This window comes from Fundulus heteroclitus, chromosome 14 (assembly GCF_011125445.2).
Source record: "Fundulus heteroclitus isolate FHET01 chromosome 14, MU-UCD_Fhet_4.1, whole genome shotgun sequence".
Classification (NCBI taxonomy): Eukaryota; Metazoa; Chordata; class Actinopteri; order Cyprinodontiformes; family Fundulidae; genus Fundulus; species Fundulus heteroclitus.
The window spans coordinates 16847510-16864147 of record NC_046374.1 but is presented as its reverse complement, the minus strand read 5'-3'; the positions used below and the strand labels follow the sequence as shown (position 1 = coordinate 16864147).

Sequence of the window (16638 nt, the reverse complement as noted above, 5' to 3'; positions counted from 1 at the left end):
GAGGAGGAGGAGGAGGGAGGAAGGAGGCGTTCTCACACCGCTCCCAGCCTGTCTCCGCAGGCACCGGCCACATACAGAACCATGTCGAACCGAAAGCACCGGGACAACCAGGAGATCTGCTCCCGCAAGGTCCGGGAGCTGGCCCAGTCTGGGGTAAACAAGCACTGCTTCGAGTGCAACCAGCCCGGGGTGACATACACCGACATCACGGTGGGCAGCTTCGTCTGCACGTCGTGCTCCGGAATGCTGTGAGTAACCGAGCCAGAGCTGCACGCTCAGGACTAAACAGACGCAGACATGAGCGATGGAGTAAAACTAACCAGGCCTGAGATTGCACCGCGCACCACCCAGACTCATATGTGCAGAGCAGGGTATTATTTTATGCCCCCCCCCCCCCCCTTTACCCCTTCCTCTCCCGGTCCCCCCCTTCCAGCCCAACATTAACAGGCGGGTGTTGGTGCAGCAGCCCTGGATGATGATGATGATGATGATGGTGGTGGTGATGTGAGTGCGCACATTAATTTACGCAGTGTCTGCCTATGTCTCCCCTTCTGCCTGTCCCCCTCCCCAGCAGCTTCATAAAAACGACAGGGCGCTAGTTGGTCATTTTCCAGCTTTAATACCGCCACGGTGCAGGTTTGGACACACTCTTCTGCCTCTCCGGGATCCTCCTCAAATGTGGGCGTGAACGTGTGTGTGTAGTTTCACAGTTTGTCCTGCATGATCAGTCCCCTGCACTCCACAGGAAGACGGGTTGTTAGTTATTGCGCAATCTCGCACAGCAGTGTTCCACTTTGTGTCCCCCAGCATGGAGAAAGTAGGAGGCTCTGGTTACCGAAAACATATGCTCCCCCCCCCCCCCCCCCCACCCCTTGCTCTCTATCTCTCTCTTTTACACACCGAGACACCTTTTAAACAAGTCCGTTCCCAAAGTGTCAGATGTTTTCCCCCTCCCACCTGCTATTTATCTGAGTACAGGTGCTTCTCGGTTCATTAGAATGTCTTTGGGTAATTCGTTTGTTACAGCGACTAGATTCAAAAAGCAAAAGTCATACAGGTAGGTTTAATCCCAGGCGTATCAATGGAAAGTTTAGTGGAAGGAAAAAAAAAGTGGGGCAGGATGAAGGTACTTAGCTTTGGGAGGATCATGGATTAAATCTCACTGAAGGGTTTAAAGCAGTGGTGTCCAAACGTTCAAAAATGCAAAAATAATTTAATATTGAATTATTCTATCAGAAAATTGCGTATTATTGTAGGTCTGAAAAAAGGATGTTTGGCTTAATAAAAAAGGTGAACAATTTCTGCGATTTTTTTTTTTTTTTTTTTTTTTAACTGCAGTCAGGGGGCCGCTGAAGATAATTCCAAGGGCCAGAAATGGCCCCCGCGCCACAGTTTGAACACCTGTGGTTTGAGGTGTGCGCTGTGGCTGGAATCGGTATTTTGGGGGCCAAGGAGGGCTAAGGAGGGAAAAATAACTAGACTGTCCAGCACCATTTCACACCATTCTCTGTGTAATGATCGATTAAAAATCTATGATTTTTGCTTTTTGGGTAGAATTGCTGAGAGAAATCAACTTTTTGACAACCTACTAGTTTACTGCGATGCACCTGTAGACTGTCCCGGACGTGTATGCTCACTTCAAACCCTCACCGTTTGCCTGTTTGACATTATATCTGTATATATATATATATATATATATATATATATATATATATATATATATATATATATATATATATATATATATATATTTTTGTTACTTTTCCGTCTCTCCTCTGCATCCCAGGAGAGGCCTCAACCCTCCCCACAGAGTCAAGTCCATCTCCATGACAACGTTCTCCCAACAGGAAGTGGAATTCCTCCAGAACCACGGCAACGAGGTAAGTGACGCGCTGATGTCTGATCACCTCTTAATTGAGTTTGGTCTTGTTTTATCGACCAGATTATTGGCCAGATGGAGCCAGTAGGTTGCTGTTTTATTTTATTATTCGTCGGGATTCACCCAGAACTCTCTGGAGGACCTGTATATGCCCTCTGTGTGTGGGACGCCTCCAGAATGAGCTGCAGTTGGTTTCTGGGGAGCGGGATGACTGGATTTCACTCCTGGACCTGTTGCCCCTCTCATCAGATTTTGGATAAGGGAAAAACAGTCGATGGATGTTTTGTAAAACATTCTTTTTGTAGAATATGAAACGTTGCTTTAGGTCCTCCATTAAACCAGTTCTGTAAGCTGGGCTTTCTAGACAAACGATGCTGCTGATGAGTGCATGTTGTGTAAAGACCCAAAATGGATGAGTTATTTTAATCCCACAAAACTCATGCAATTTAAGAGTGTCCGATTACCCCTCTTTGGAAAATACGGGGTTTTATTTTCATATCATTACTGCATGTTTTGCATAATTGGGAATGCTGAAACAACAACCAGTCCAGCAGCTGTTTATGAAAGCGATGTGAGGGTTATTTTTTATTGGAAATGCACTGATTGCTCAGCAGGTGACTGGATGTGACCATTTTTTTTAAAACACAAAGAGCTCAACTAGGGGCCAACATTTAGGAGTCCAATGTCAACATGTACAAGAATTTCTAAATCCAGCAGATTGATCAGCAAATCTTTGTTTCCTAATAACGCTTCAAAGAACAGCTCGACCTTATCAATCACTGCCGGCGGCAGTAAAATCAGCGGCAGAACAACCAAACATTGATGCGATGTCGTGTCAGATTTAGCTTGCTGAAGCTCTATAGCCGCCATGTTTTTTCTGTGAGAGCCTGGAGCCGGGGACCTTTCGGGTGTCTCGTAGCGATCGTGTTTACAGATCTGCTCCGCTGCACACACAGCGAGACCCCAGAGGACTGGCAGTGCACCACAGACTGTCCGTTGAGATGTGTCAGTTTCTGTGTGATTGACAGGAAGCTGTTATACAATCCTTCTCTGTCTGCACAGCCGCCGCAGCGCTGGGCTGCTCACTGGTGCCCCAGCGTGGATAATTAATAAAGTCAGGAGGCTGTTGGCACAGAAATGTATGCAGCAATGTTTACACTTAAGGAAAACTTTAGATTGAATGAATCATTTTATAATGTTATCAGTCATTTACACACTTATATTAGAGATGCGTCAGTCAACTCGCCAGACACCTGCATTGGCCAGGAAAGTCTTGCTTAGTGCATCTTTGCACCAATCAATCAATCACCAAGCAAAATGTATTTATTTGTTTAGTGTAATTCAGCTATGGGGTTTATTTATTTATCAGCTGTAAATCTCGTCTGTGGAGCTGCAGCTAGAACGCAATGACCACAGTCCACAGCCTATGTGCAGCCTATTTAACAAGTGTTTTAATCCTCCAGGTCAGTTTGCATAATCACGCTTTGATAATTCTGCAACATATTTTCGGCGGAAAGACACGATCCAGTAGAAACGGAGGGAGAGGTCCTCCCACAGCGTGGACTGTGGGAGCCACAGGGATTGGTTACACGACACAGATGATGAATGAAGTATGTCGGGCTTTCGGCATGACCGCGTACTGATCCGCTGGGTGGTTAATCCAGAGCCGTGTGTGCTTCCGAGCCGAGCTTCGTGTGCACTGAAGCAGAGGTGTGTGGGGTCAAGATTGCTCTCGTCATCATCCCCTCAGAGTGATCTAGCCAGCCATGACTCACAGGGCAGTGTTGTTCGCCCGACTCTGACTCTTGCGCCAGATGAATCACTGATGAGAAAATCTTTTTTTGTTTTGTTTTTCTAAGACTTCTATGTCATTAAATGTCTAAAATGAATGGGGGCTATGGTATGATCTTGAACTCCAGCATTTAGAAAATAACCGTCCCTCCTCAGTTAAATCTAACGCTGCCCTGTGTGGTTTTTGTTTTACATTTGAAATCTGTGTCTGTGTGTTGAGGTCGGTCGAAGAACCTGGCTGTGCGTGTTTGACCCGAAGGCCGACGGCTGCCCCGACTTGAAGGATCCTCAGAAGTTCAAAGAGTTTCTTCAGGACAAATACGAGAAGAAAAAATGGTGAGAGTTCTGCACGACTTTTAAAATACCTGGCCGTTTCAGAGGCACAGGGGTAGATGAAGCATTTGCCTGGTGTGATGATTGTCTTATTAACCTGATATTAAGTAAGTTATCTGCAGTGGTGGGAAGTAACGAAGTACAAGTAACGAAGTACAAGTACTTCGTTACTGTACTTAAGTACAATTTCAGTGTATCTGTACTTTACTTAAGTAGATTTAATAATGGATACTTTCTACTTTTACTCCACTACATTTAACAGTAAGTATCTGTACTTTCTACTTCACTGCATTTCTATACAGCGTTTCGTTACTCGTTACATCCAAGACGCATTTCGGTTTTTTGATTTGTTCATTAGTTTGAAAGTATCCAATGGAGAGAGCAGAATTCTGATGCATAACATAAAATATCTAAATCTAAACTGTCACAGGGGGTAAACACAATAAAAACATGCTTTATCTGCAGCATTGCTCATTAAAATGGTACATTACTGATTTATTAAAACTAAATACGATAGGTACACTTAATGACATTATATAAGCAGTTAGGTATTATGGTTGGCAAGTACTTTTACTTTTAATACTTAAGTAGTTTTAAAAGCTTGTACTTTCTTACTTTTACTTAAGTAAAATAATAATGTGGTACTTTGACTTTTACTTGAGTAAATTTTTGTCTGTGTATTTGTACTTTTACTTAAGTACATTGTATGAGTACTTTCTCCACCACTGGTTATCTGCATGGAAAAAGCTAGAGGAAATTGTTAAAAATCGTGCTATTTCGTCAATGCTCTTTGTGTTTTTTTTTTAAATTGCAGATAATGTTCTCTTTTAAAGCCGGAAACATAGGTTCCCTATCTGATGATCAAATACTAAGATGTCCGCAGCAGGCAAATGTTTGTTTCTTTATTTGGTTCAGACACAGAGGAAACCAACAGTGCAGCTAGAAATCCTCATCTGTAAAAGAGAGCATTTTCCTGCGTGTTAAACTTTATGTGCTCAACCAAAAGCTGCAGTTGTTGCCATGGTCTGGCTGTTTACTCCCTGCTTTGTATTATCCATGGGATAAACTGGGGTGTGTTCTCATCTCTCAGGTTTGGGTTGTTGCTCTGCGTAAATCTAAGACATCAATACATTTTTGTTAAGATTAATAAAGCAATATTTTAAGCGGAGGGACTGTTTGGATGGAGAAGGAGACATCTGTGCTTCGTACAGGTGTTTACTTCCCAGGAGCTCATCCATGTTTCCTGCATAGATCTTTATAGCGTTGTATGTCCACCCTTCTTTTTTGTGTTGCCAATAAGTTCACATTCCTGTTAAGAAGGGAGGAAAAGGTTGTTTTCTTACTCTTAAATAAGATGATTTTTTTTTGCCCTTTAGGGAATATTTTCAGTTTATGTTCAAGGAAAATTTGTTGAAAATTTGCTGGCCTGTAATTATGTGGCAGATATGTGTGAATTTTAAGCTGATGCTAAATGAGCAGTTTCCAGGGCTGAGTTTTACATTCAGTTTTGTGCCTCTGAAATAAAGCTGCTTTTGTTCTGTACTTTGGTTGTTAGTGTTCTCTAAATCGTAATGTAAGGTTGTAGCTAAGCTTCGCACGAGACCATTTAGTGACACAAACTGACTTTTTGCCCTGTCATTTTTACAGGCATTTTTCCAAAAGCAAGAACCGGAGGGACATGGAGGGTCCCTGGAGTCCCAACGTCCAGGCCGTGCCCTCCTCCCACGGTCCATTATCGAGCCAGGGCCCCTCCCATAATTTGCCCCCTAATGCCAGATCTGCAAGGCCGCTGGTAAGAATCGAGAAACACATTAAGTGGATGGAGATGGCTGTGGGGAATCGATGACAGAAAGGCAGCGCAGAAGTGAAAGACACATTGAAAAGAGGAAATGAAAGGAGGCAGCTTATTCAGAGAGAAGCAGAAAAGAAAAGAGAACAGCAGGTAAAAAGATGACCTGAATTCATCTGCAGCAGAGAGGCTGATAGATTGGGCAGTCGGAGGGCCAGGTAGAGTCGACTTCAAAAGGCTCTGCGTATCAATTATTGAGAAATGATGAAACAGAATAACCCCGTCTGTCTTTTTCGTTTCAATCCCTTATTCCCTTTACCTCTTTTATCTCCTGTCCTCCAGTCTCAGTCCCAGCTGCCGTCATGGGACCGAGCTCCCACCATCTCGCCCGCCGACATCCGGACCGACGCCTTCACGGCCAGACCTTCGCGCTCACAGAGCTTTCGAGATCCCCCTCTGAAAGGTCAGCCGTTGATCCTCCTTTTGGTGGATTAGATGTTGGTGGGATGAGGTTGTATCGCATGTTTTTTGTTTTTTTCTGTGATCCAGATTCCACACTGTGTGGCATAGAGAGACAGCGACCCGGCTCCCTGTCGTCAGCGCTGGGGGGTCAGAGCCACGGCCCCTCATTCCCCGCCCTACCACGACCCTCAGGTGGGCTTTGGTTTCCTTCTTCTCTAGAAAATGTATGGCGTTAAATTAGGCTTTACTGTCATAAAAAAAAGTATTCACCCTTACTGGTTTTTGTACAGTAAGTGTAACAGTGTTAAATCGATGGGATATTTGCGAGGTGGGATTTCTTTTCTGTGATTGAACGCGTGAAAACATAGATAAGTGTTCACTCATTTACTGTAAAAAAGTGTTCCTCTGAACTTTTGCACAAACCATAAACTCCTGTGTATTTTCTTTTTTGCAACAGACCAGCAATAACATCAACATTAGCCTGTCAGCTAATGCCAATGTTAACGTTCATATTGCCAAGTTTAGCAAACTGCAAGTATTGACTAGCATTGCTTTAGCACGTTGGCAAATTAATGTTACTTAATTAAAGTAAGGTTTAGTATGTAAGCTATTTAAATATTAGATTTGTGATGTTTCTGACTTTGAAATATGTGTGTTGTCTATAGACAGTAAATGTGTTTATATTTTGTAAGGTTGGCAACATTAACATTAGCATGGTAGCTAACGCTGCTGCTAGCATGCTAATGCAAAACGAATTCACTGTGAAATTCAGATGCTTTTTCTGGACTTTTTGATAAGGCCCGAGCACACGAGTTCCCTCCATATATCACATGTTGAGCAGCCCGTCTCCTTGTCCCCCAAGGTCAGAAGATTTTAAAGCTTTTTTTTTTTTTAAAAAGTGCGTGCCAAATCTGTGATCTGAGGCCTCGGCTGTAAATAGCCTATTGTAGCAAATTACAACATAAAAACCAAGCTGCATTTCAACTAAGCTGTTGCTTCTGTAAGAACGGGTCCTGAAAAAAGTTATTTGGTATAGAAAATGTTTAAGCTTCTTATAGCTAAATACGGAGATTTCGAAAAGCCGCAGCTTCTACGGTTTTGAGCTAATGCAAAAGTGTGACGTTTAACGTTGTGTCTTAAAATGTACTGCCAGTGTCATGGTATTTTATGTTAGTTACAAGGTGTCTGCAGTTAAAGTACTAAACTTAATATATACCATAATATAACATAACATAGTAAATGAGTGAACATCTTGAACATAGCAGTACTGTCTGGGGACACAGTGTATGCTATCTTTTGATTTTTTTTGTTCATGGTTAGCTTTTTTATGCATCTTAAAACCAGAAGTCGTCAGGAAGCAGCGGGGAAGATGGCGTGATCTGACATGAGTGACGTTTTCCTGTCTCTTTTCCCCTCTCTGTGTCTATCTGCTGTTTCTCTGCACTTTCCTTCTACCTCATAGCCAGTAGCTCGTTCAAAAACCACTTCACTTTAGGTAAGACTTAATGCTTTTTCCAGTTTGTGCTGAATGGCTGGAATCGATAAGTGCTTCCACTCTGTATCATTCATAATAGATAGGCCTATGTGTCGGTGCTTGCCGTGCCTTACATCATGCATGTACATTAACAAAACTATTAAAACCTCTTGTTTTAAGATTTTGCCACATTACAACTACAAAGTTTAATGTATTTTCTCGGGATGTTATGTGACAAACCAGCAGAAAGTGGTGGCTAAATACCAAGTAGAAGGAAAATTATTTTATTAAACCACTTTTCGGTGCTATTTTTTTTTTTATTCAGACGCATCAGACCCAACGGGGGCAGAATACAAACGCACAACACACTTTTCAGATTTAGTTTTTTTAAACCAATTTGAAAACCATGCGTCATTTAACTTCCACTTCAAGATAGTTTTCCATTTTACGTTGGTTTATCGAATATACTCCCTGCAGATTGCATCAGTTTGTGGTTGTACAGACAGACTTTAGAGAGGTTCCTGTGCTGCTTTTTCTAAGACACTATATGAAACAGCAGAAGAGCTTTAACGTACTCGCTCCTTTTTAGCTATCTAAATCACGGCTGCTGAGCGTCGCCGACTGAAATTGGGGTCAGTCATTTTCTTCATCAGTCAGGTTTGTCGCTTCACAGCTTAGGTCTGAGGGCCGCGAGGGTCAAGGAGACGCGTTCGCTCACAGTTCCCACCGAGGGAATAGAGCAAGTTTTAAAGCGGGGCTATTTTTGGGCCGTGTCTCCTGCCGCTGCAGCCTTCGTCAGCACAAGGCCCGCTGATGTTTCGCAGCACGTTGGTGTCGAGGCACTCGGAAAAACTATGTGGGGCGCAGCTGTAATCCCGTTCCGAGCGAGTATTCTTAGAAGTTCAGGTATGCCTGCAGAGATAGGGCCGAGGTGAAGCGTCGCAAAACACATTTTAGAGACGACATCGCAGCCTGGAAACATGCAGCATGAGTGCCGCTTGGCTTGTATCAGTGGATTATCTGAATCAGGTCAAGTCTGGTCTCTGTCTCTGGCTCATCAGCTGACAGCGGGGTGGGGGGGGCGGGGGGGGAGATTTTGGTCCCTCTTGCAAGCAGCAGCTGATACCAGCATGCTTTGTGGCTAACTGCTGCTGGCCGCTACGTGCAGGTTATTCTTAGACTCTAGCCGTTGCTTTTTTAAAAGTTCCTGTTGTGCTTTCTGCTGCACGTTTTCATTTTAGTTAAAACTGATAACCGTTTTTGTGCTGCATTCCCCGCGCGCCAAGCCGAAGCAGACGGCTATCTTCACAGCGTGAAAATGTCAATTTAGCGTGAGATTATTTGCTTCTGCTTGGACCTTCTGCACAACGAGCTGAGAGCATATCAGTGTAAAGGAAGGTATCAAAAAAAGGAAGCCGCAGGGGTTAGAAAAAAAAAATGCAAATACTTCACAAGGTGACATTAAGCAATGAAGACGACAATGAAAAAAAGATTGTCATATAAGTCCTATTTTTAATATTTAAGCTGCACGGGTGTACGTAGTTTTTCCAGTGACAGTCATGAAAACGTTATTTTTCCCATGACTGTGTGTATTTAGGTTATTTTGATGTGTGGTCATCCTGTTGTTTGAGATTACCAAAGGTTGGCGTTCACCATCATTGGCTCTTGTCTCCTCCCTCCCAGGTCGTACGGTGTCAGTCTCAGGGGTTACAGGGCCCTTCAGAGCCTTCCCAAAGTCTCTAAGTGTGGACTTTGGAGGTCTGAGCCATCCTCAGCAGCAGTCCCTTCCCCAGTCTTTGTCCCAGCCACAGCAGCAGCAGCAGCAGCCAGTCAGCGTCAGCCAGACGACACCGCCGGTCAGCACCTCCAGCAACCAGGACAAGTACGCTGCCCTGTCGCAGCTCGACTGTGTCTTTTCGGAAACATCTCTGGCTGCAGGTAACCAGTGTTTGTCACTCAGTGTTTTGTAATCCTAAAAAAACAAATACGGGGGAACAGTTCACATCAGGAGGCCAAAGTCCAAAGAAAAGTGTTGCATAACCCTTTAAAAGCCTCGGTACTATTGATCGAGGCTACTTTAGAGAATCCGCAAAGGATTCTGACTCCTTTTACGGCTAATATACAGACCCCAAACGTATATAATTTAGAAATATCCTTTATTGTCCCACAGTGGGACATTCAGGTCTACCAGCAGCAAAAACACATAAAGGTTAATATATATATATATATATATATATATATATATATATATATAAATAAATAAACATTTGTTTATTTTGAATACATTTTGAAAATGACTATAATATTTAATTTTGCTTCATTTATTAAGGGGGAAAAAAAGCTATGCAAACCAACCTGTGGTAAAGGTAATTAGTCCCAAACCTAACAACAGGTTGTACCCTTGGCTGCAACAGCTGCCATCCAACATTTGCAATGACTGGAAACAAGTGTTTAAAACCACCAAGGAGGAATATCGGCTCACTCCTCTTGGCAGAATTGTTTTAATTCGGCCAAACGGGAGGGATTTCGAGCATGAGCAGTCTGTTTTAGTTTTTATCACGGCATCTCAATCACATTTTAAGGCGGATTCTAAAGGCGAGGAGGTTGTCAGCCGTTCGGAGGAGGACTTGCTATTGTCCTTCAGCAGCAAAGCGACACCGGACCATCACACCACCACCCCCATGTTTGACTGTCAGTGTGATGCTAATCATGCAGAGTTAGCTTTACTCTCCTGGATGCCCCTTTTTGTCCCCGTCTCTTTCTGATTGTCCAATCATGAACTCTGACGCCTGCAGAGCTTTAGACGTGGTTCTGGATTCTCTTGTGACCCCCGGGTTCACTACTGCCCCATGTTTTCTCATTTTACGGACGCTCACTGTGGCTCACTGGAGTCCCAAAGTCTTCGAAATGATTTACTGAAACTTTACTGACTGATGGATAGATTAAATCCTGGATTATTTTCTTAGACTGGGGGAAATACGTGTGGCTTTTTGTGAACGTTTACCCCACTTGATGTTGCCAGAGACGTCCTGTTTAGGTCATTTCTCAATCTAGCGGTTCTTGTAGTAATCGGGCAGGGTGTGGCCGTAGTAATTCTGGGTAATACGGTGTTTTGATCAGGACTCTGAAACAGGGGCAGCCTATGTGATCCAGATTTTCGTGGCCAACCCAGCTCGGTTGCGTAATGCTGTTACACTCCAAAAGCCAAGACTTAGTAAGCAGCTGATTTCTGCTCATTGTGTCTTACTCCAGATCCCACACGGTTGGGGTCTAAGGACCCCGTTGGCTGGTTTTAAAGTGATCGGCTCTGCGTATCTAAATACCAAGCTGGCTGCTTTAATGGATGTGGGGCATGTGAGGAGCCCTGGGGCTTCCCACAAGAAGCCTTGTTGTTGTTTTCCAGCTCCATCACAGCCTCCTCTGCCCGGCAGGGGAGGTGGTTATTGATTTTCTGCTCCAGCTCAATTTGATCTATATCAGGCAGAACACAGAAGTTATTATTATTATTTTTTTTATTTTTTTTGGTTAATTCTTGTCTTCCCCGATGACTTACACCACAGCTTGAGCACTTTGTCAGACTTTTACTGGCATCTTAAGGTAATCGTAGCACTTGATCTATTAATTTAGGGTTAATTACAGGCCTGGGGTCATGTAATGTTGCATTTTTTTTTATTTTATTTTCTGTGAAATGCTTGCCTGCAGCTCCAGCTAGTGGTCCCCCACAGTACAGCTCTATCTTTGGCAGCAGGCTCTCGTCCAGCTCCACTCCTGCCAGGTATGGATAGGAAAACAGCTTTATATTAACATGATGTAATACGCCGAGCCCTTTTTAAAGGTCAGACTCGATTCATAGGGCTTGTTTTTTTTTTTTTTTTTTTTTTTCTGCCCCCAGCTCCCCTGGAGTCGATGCCGTTTCCAGCTCCCAATCTTTTGGAAGTGAGTACAGACCACAAGCTCCATCGATCCCTTCCCTACCCGCCGGGCTGCGGTGCATCTACATTCACCCCCTTTTCCTCTTAAAGGAGCCGCCCAGCGCCGCTCATTAGACTCAGTCTGAATGGCAGGAATCTGCCCTGTTAACCCAGCGCATGGTTAATTATCTCCCTGTCTTCTTCTCCCCCCCACTTCCTCCTCCTGTTCTCCTGGTGCGTCTCAGATTTCCCCAACCCATTCAGCTCCATCGCCGGGTCGGCTTCCCAGCAGCCTGTTGCCCTCTCCCCCAGTAACCCTTTCAGCAGCGCCTCAGGAGGTAAGCCTCGTTTTGTCAGTAAAAAAAAAAAAAAAAAAAAAAAAAAAGACGTGAAAACTGACAGTCTGGCTGCTTAGAGGCAATCTATGAAGAAATTAGTGCTGCTTTAAAGCATTTCCACTCCACTGTGTGCCGTTAGTCCACTCCACCTGTTAAGATCCAGCTAGATGTAGGTTTGTTACATGAAACTTAAAACAGGCAGGATAACTATACATTTAGAGAAAAAAATAATCCTAAATTGGAAGCATCAAGTGAAAATAATAGTAATGAGTGAAAATGACTTTATCTTAGCATCTTCACACTCCTGTTGCTTCTCCGTTCAGCATAGAAACGAAAAGTGAAAGCAGCTCTCTGACGTCCCCTCCTCACCTGATACCAGCTGAAAAAATTAAAATAAATAAATAAATTAATAATAATAATAATAATAATAATAATATCTTGTGCGTCTGATTTGGGTGGCTCTTCCCTTCAGGTGACTCGGGTGCGTTTGTCACTTCGCCCACCTCCGTTTTCCCTCCGTCCGCTTCCTTCCCGGCTCCCGCCACCCAGAATGCATTTCACCACGAGTCGGCCACCAATCAAGAAACCAATGGTAAGATTGATTTTATTTGTCCTAGTCCTGCATCTTATTTGCTGAGAGGTGTTTTATTTAGGGAGATGATGAATTTATTTCCCAGGCAAAGAAAAGTTCTTGAAAATATTACCTTGTTTTGTGTTTGGAAATTACGAGAGTAAAACAGTAATTTAATGAAAACCCTAATCAAATTATTATAATTATCAGGGCATTGAAGCGATTGTTTAGATGGTTGTGTGATTTTTATTGTTTTCTGGTAAAATTATATCTTTATTGTGGTATACGACTTTATTTTCATAATGTTCTTTATTCTTGTACACCTAATATCATTACTCTTTCATTATAATCCCCCAACCCTCTAAAAAAGATATTGTATTAGGGCCATTTTAAATAAAATAAAATAAATAGTTGCATAAATTTCACATATTTGCAAGAAAAAACTCTGTTGTTCTATGATGTCGAAAAGTTATAAATATCCAATTTTCCCACAATTAAAAGCATAAATTTGCTATATTATACGAGCATAATCAGCTTTGAGTCTTTAAGCTTGGACAGCCTCCTTGCCATCACCCTAATCTTTCGCTCTTTACCACAGATTTAGATCAGATCATGCTGGCCAGATTAAAAGATTACTTTAAATCCAAATCTGTCGCTGGGGTGAATCATTTTTGGTTTATTTATGAAGTTCTGAATTGTTCCTCAGGGGAACATAGATGAACTTAAACCTTGCTCTAGCTTCCTGAATGCACTTTGGTTAGGCCTTTTATTTGGGTCAATTTGGTGTCGAAGCCTCCGTGCAGCCGGATTTTGGTCCAGTCCAACGTGTTAATGCGCATCATTCAGCCATGTCCACATATCCAGTCTGGAAAAATGTTCAACCGAGTGTAAATATCAAGTCAGCCGATTTAGGTCTGGACTTTGACTAGGCCGTTCTAGTTGCCCTGCTGGAAAGTGATCCTCAGTGTCAGGTCTAAAGGCCCATTCATAACTCACGTAAAAGACGGATACGGATACGTGTGGAGTGTTTCATACGTTCTAACCGTGGATTTCGTCCGTATTTTGACACGAAAATTGGGAGCTTACGATTACGGACGAAACGGATCAATATGGGGCAATACTACCAGAAAAGGTGGGGGCGCTATTGAGTTTGTAGTACAAAATGTCAACAAAATCACGAAGAAGGTTATAATTCTGGGCTTTAAACCAGCAAATATACAAAATCAGGTCTTAGACCGTCGCCATGTTTGATCAATGACGAATTATTGGCGCCCAGCACTGCCACCTAGAGGAAATATTGGTTATTGCGCACCTCAACGGACGGAGGTATGAAGGAGTCAACGGATAGAACGTACGGACAGAAATACGGACGTGTAGGTCACACGTAGGGTATGAATGGGCCTTATGAGAACTTCCAATGCAGGGCTCCCCACCACCGGGCCCTGGACCAGTTTTGGGCCATTAGTGTCTTGTGAGTGGGCCGCTGATATTTGAGTGCATTCGTATTGTAAAACTGAAAGCGTCCATGTGCTTTTTGCCAGTGTGCTTGAGAAGGGAACACGAAGACATGCATGGAGGATGGAGCGTCTGGTCGTGCCCAGGAGTAAAAATGGCTGCTGCCGTGGCTGCTGCTGGGGGTTAAAGAATGACAGCTATCCCCTGCTTTTTGTTGGTCTGTCACAAAGTCCCCGCCAAAAAAAAAAAAAAAAAAAAGTGACAAAATGTGGATGAGTTCACCGTAGAGCCCACCAGAATACATTCATGCTCGCTCCACTAAGTCTTTTGTCGTTGGCCAACCAGCGACCGCCGGACCCCCACTGACACGGCCGCTATCTAAACGCAGCGTTCTGTATTTGCGCCACCCAACACGTGTTTTTTTTTTTTTTGTTTTGTTTTTTTTTGTCTTTTGTCACAGGTTTCGCCTCATTCCCCGAGCCTGACTCTCAGCCCAAAGTCCCCCGGCCCCTGTCTGTGAACCCTTTCACGGTGAGTTTGCTGCCCGGGGAGCGAGTTGGAAAATCCGGCCTCTCCGGTGCAGAGTGTGTGTGAGAACTTTGGGAGGTGCGCGGTTCCTGCGGTTTCTCACCCTTTTCTCTCCGATTCTGCAGGGGAATGTCTACCCCAGTCGGGGGACGTCGAAAAATCCTTTCATCTGATCCCCCCCGCACGCCCTCCGTTTCTTCTCCACCTCCTCCTCCTCCTCCAGTGCCTCTCCTCACTTCTCTGGGAACTGAGGGAGGCGTGAACCTGAGGAGCTGCTGCCATTTCAAAGCCTCTGGAGTATTTTTCACCCGGTCAGGGAGGGTCGGACCCTCCTCCATCCCTCCCTGCCTCCCCCCCCCCCCCCCCCCCCGTGTCTGTGTTTACGTGTTTGTGGAGGACAGAAAAAGAACAGAAAAAGGTGCGAATGAAATAATGAATCCATGTGTGTGTGTCATAGGGTGTGTGTTTTTTTTTTTCTGTGACATTAGACGCAACCTCAGGGCTCTGTGGGAGTCACGAGAGAACAATGCCTCTTTAATTTTACCCACAAACTATATCACGCGCATACATGTTGCTGCTGCTGCTACTGTGCTTTCATCTCCTGCTTATAAGTGCAAAAAAAAAAAGAAAGAAAGAAAGAAAGAAAAGAAATGCACCACCCCCAGCAAAAACAGCCCACCGGTAAGGACGTCCTCTGCTTTAAAACTTCTGAATCTCACCTGGAGAGACGGAGACTTTGACTTGTCGTCGCGAGTCCCTGCAAATAATTTTTTAACAGCCTTAACGACCTCCTGATGCATGTGAATTAGCGTCTCAACCCAAGACGAGTGTGTGTGTGTGTGTGTGTGTGTGTGTGTGTGTGTCACTTTTTTTTTTTTTTAAATAATCTTTGGTCAAAATTATCGATCAGTGATGATCAGTGTTTTTCACTCTCAGGCTGCATGCGCTTATAGGGCTAAAAGGAGATGCTACTGAATGTAAAAAAGCGAATTTCAAAGAAAAAAAAAAACAGAACAAAATTTCAACATGAGATATGTATAAAAACCTTCACAGCTTCATATACCGGACCAAAATGCTTTTAATTTTTTTTTTCTTCTTCTTCTTTTAATTGAAGTAAAGGTAATCTCTTTTATTTTTTGCCAAAAAGAACAAAAAAGTAGAGTTTCATGTATTAACGTCTTTGTAATGACATGTATTCATGTTCATAAAATCAACTTCTTAATATAGCGAGGCTCTTTCTGTGGTTATTTTTCTTCTTCACGCATATTGGAAACATGTTCAGGTAAACCTTTTCAAACAGACTATATATATATATATATATATATATATATATATATATATATATATATATATATATATATATATATATATATATATATATATATATATATATATATATATATATCTATATCCATTCACCCAATAATTAGTATCGTATTGTTATATTTAATCGTTGCCATCTATCTGCCCCTACGTCCATTATCGCCACCACTTTTTCATCTATCCATTTATTAGTTGAACATCCATCTATCCACTTAAAGGCTAACAACTGTACTAGTGTCTCTTCAGCGATAATAACAAAGTTTTGTTTTTATATTTAAACAGTATTAAAAGGGAAAAAAATAAAGCATTGAATTTTTTCTTGATCTTAAAGGCAAGGAAAGTATATATTTTTGACACAAAAATGTGACTGGACCTTTATAAAAAGCAACTATTTCCCCCGGATGGCAGTAAGAGAGCTGAACAGCAGGGGGCGCCTGACTGTTACTTTGCGTCTGCCCTGCTGCACAAGGTTACTTTTGGATGCATATTGCATAACAGCATGCATACTGCATAAGCGTGCAGCACGAAGATGGAACCCGTTTGGGGTATTTTTAAAATATTTATTCGGATCTGTGGGGAGTTTAATTCGTTTTTCTTTCTAATGTGTTAGATTTCATAGAAAAGAGAGGACCGTAGATTTCACTGAGTAGCAGGACTGTAGAGGCGATTATAAACAGAGAAAACAGTCAGTTTTACGTCTAATTCTTGTGTTTATTACAGCGTAATCCTGAGTCAGAAATAACAAAACTATAAAATATGTATAAAGTTCACCCCTGATTGGTGA

General features: G+C 42.8%; 1 protein-coding gene across 1 annotated transcript; it reads left to right on the top strand.

The window, feature by feature from the left end:
* agfg2 (ArfGAP with FG repeats 2) lies at positions 1-15757 on the top strand (the record flags this gene model as incomplete). Its single annotated transcript, XM_036146411.1, is given in 14 exon segments — positions 1-248; positions 1787-1880; positions 3891-4006; positions 5651-5795; positions 6135-6255; positions 6342-6446; positions 7717-7749; positions 9412-9666; positions 11431-11503; positions 11621-11664; positions 11885-11977; positions 12450-12569; positions 14464-14534; positions 14657-15757. Coding segments are annotated over 14 exon segments (1485 nt in total). The 3' UTR covers positions 14705-15757.
* Positions 15758-16638: the final 881 nt, after the last annotated feature.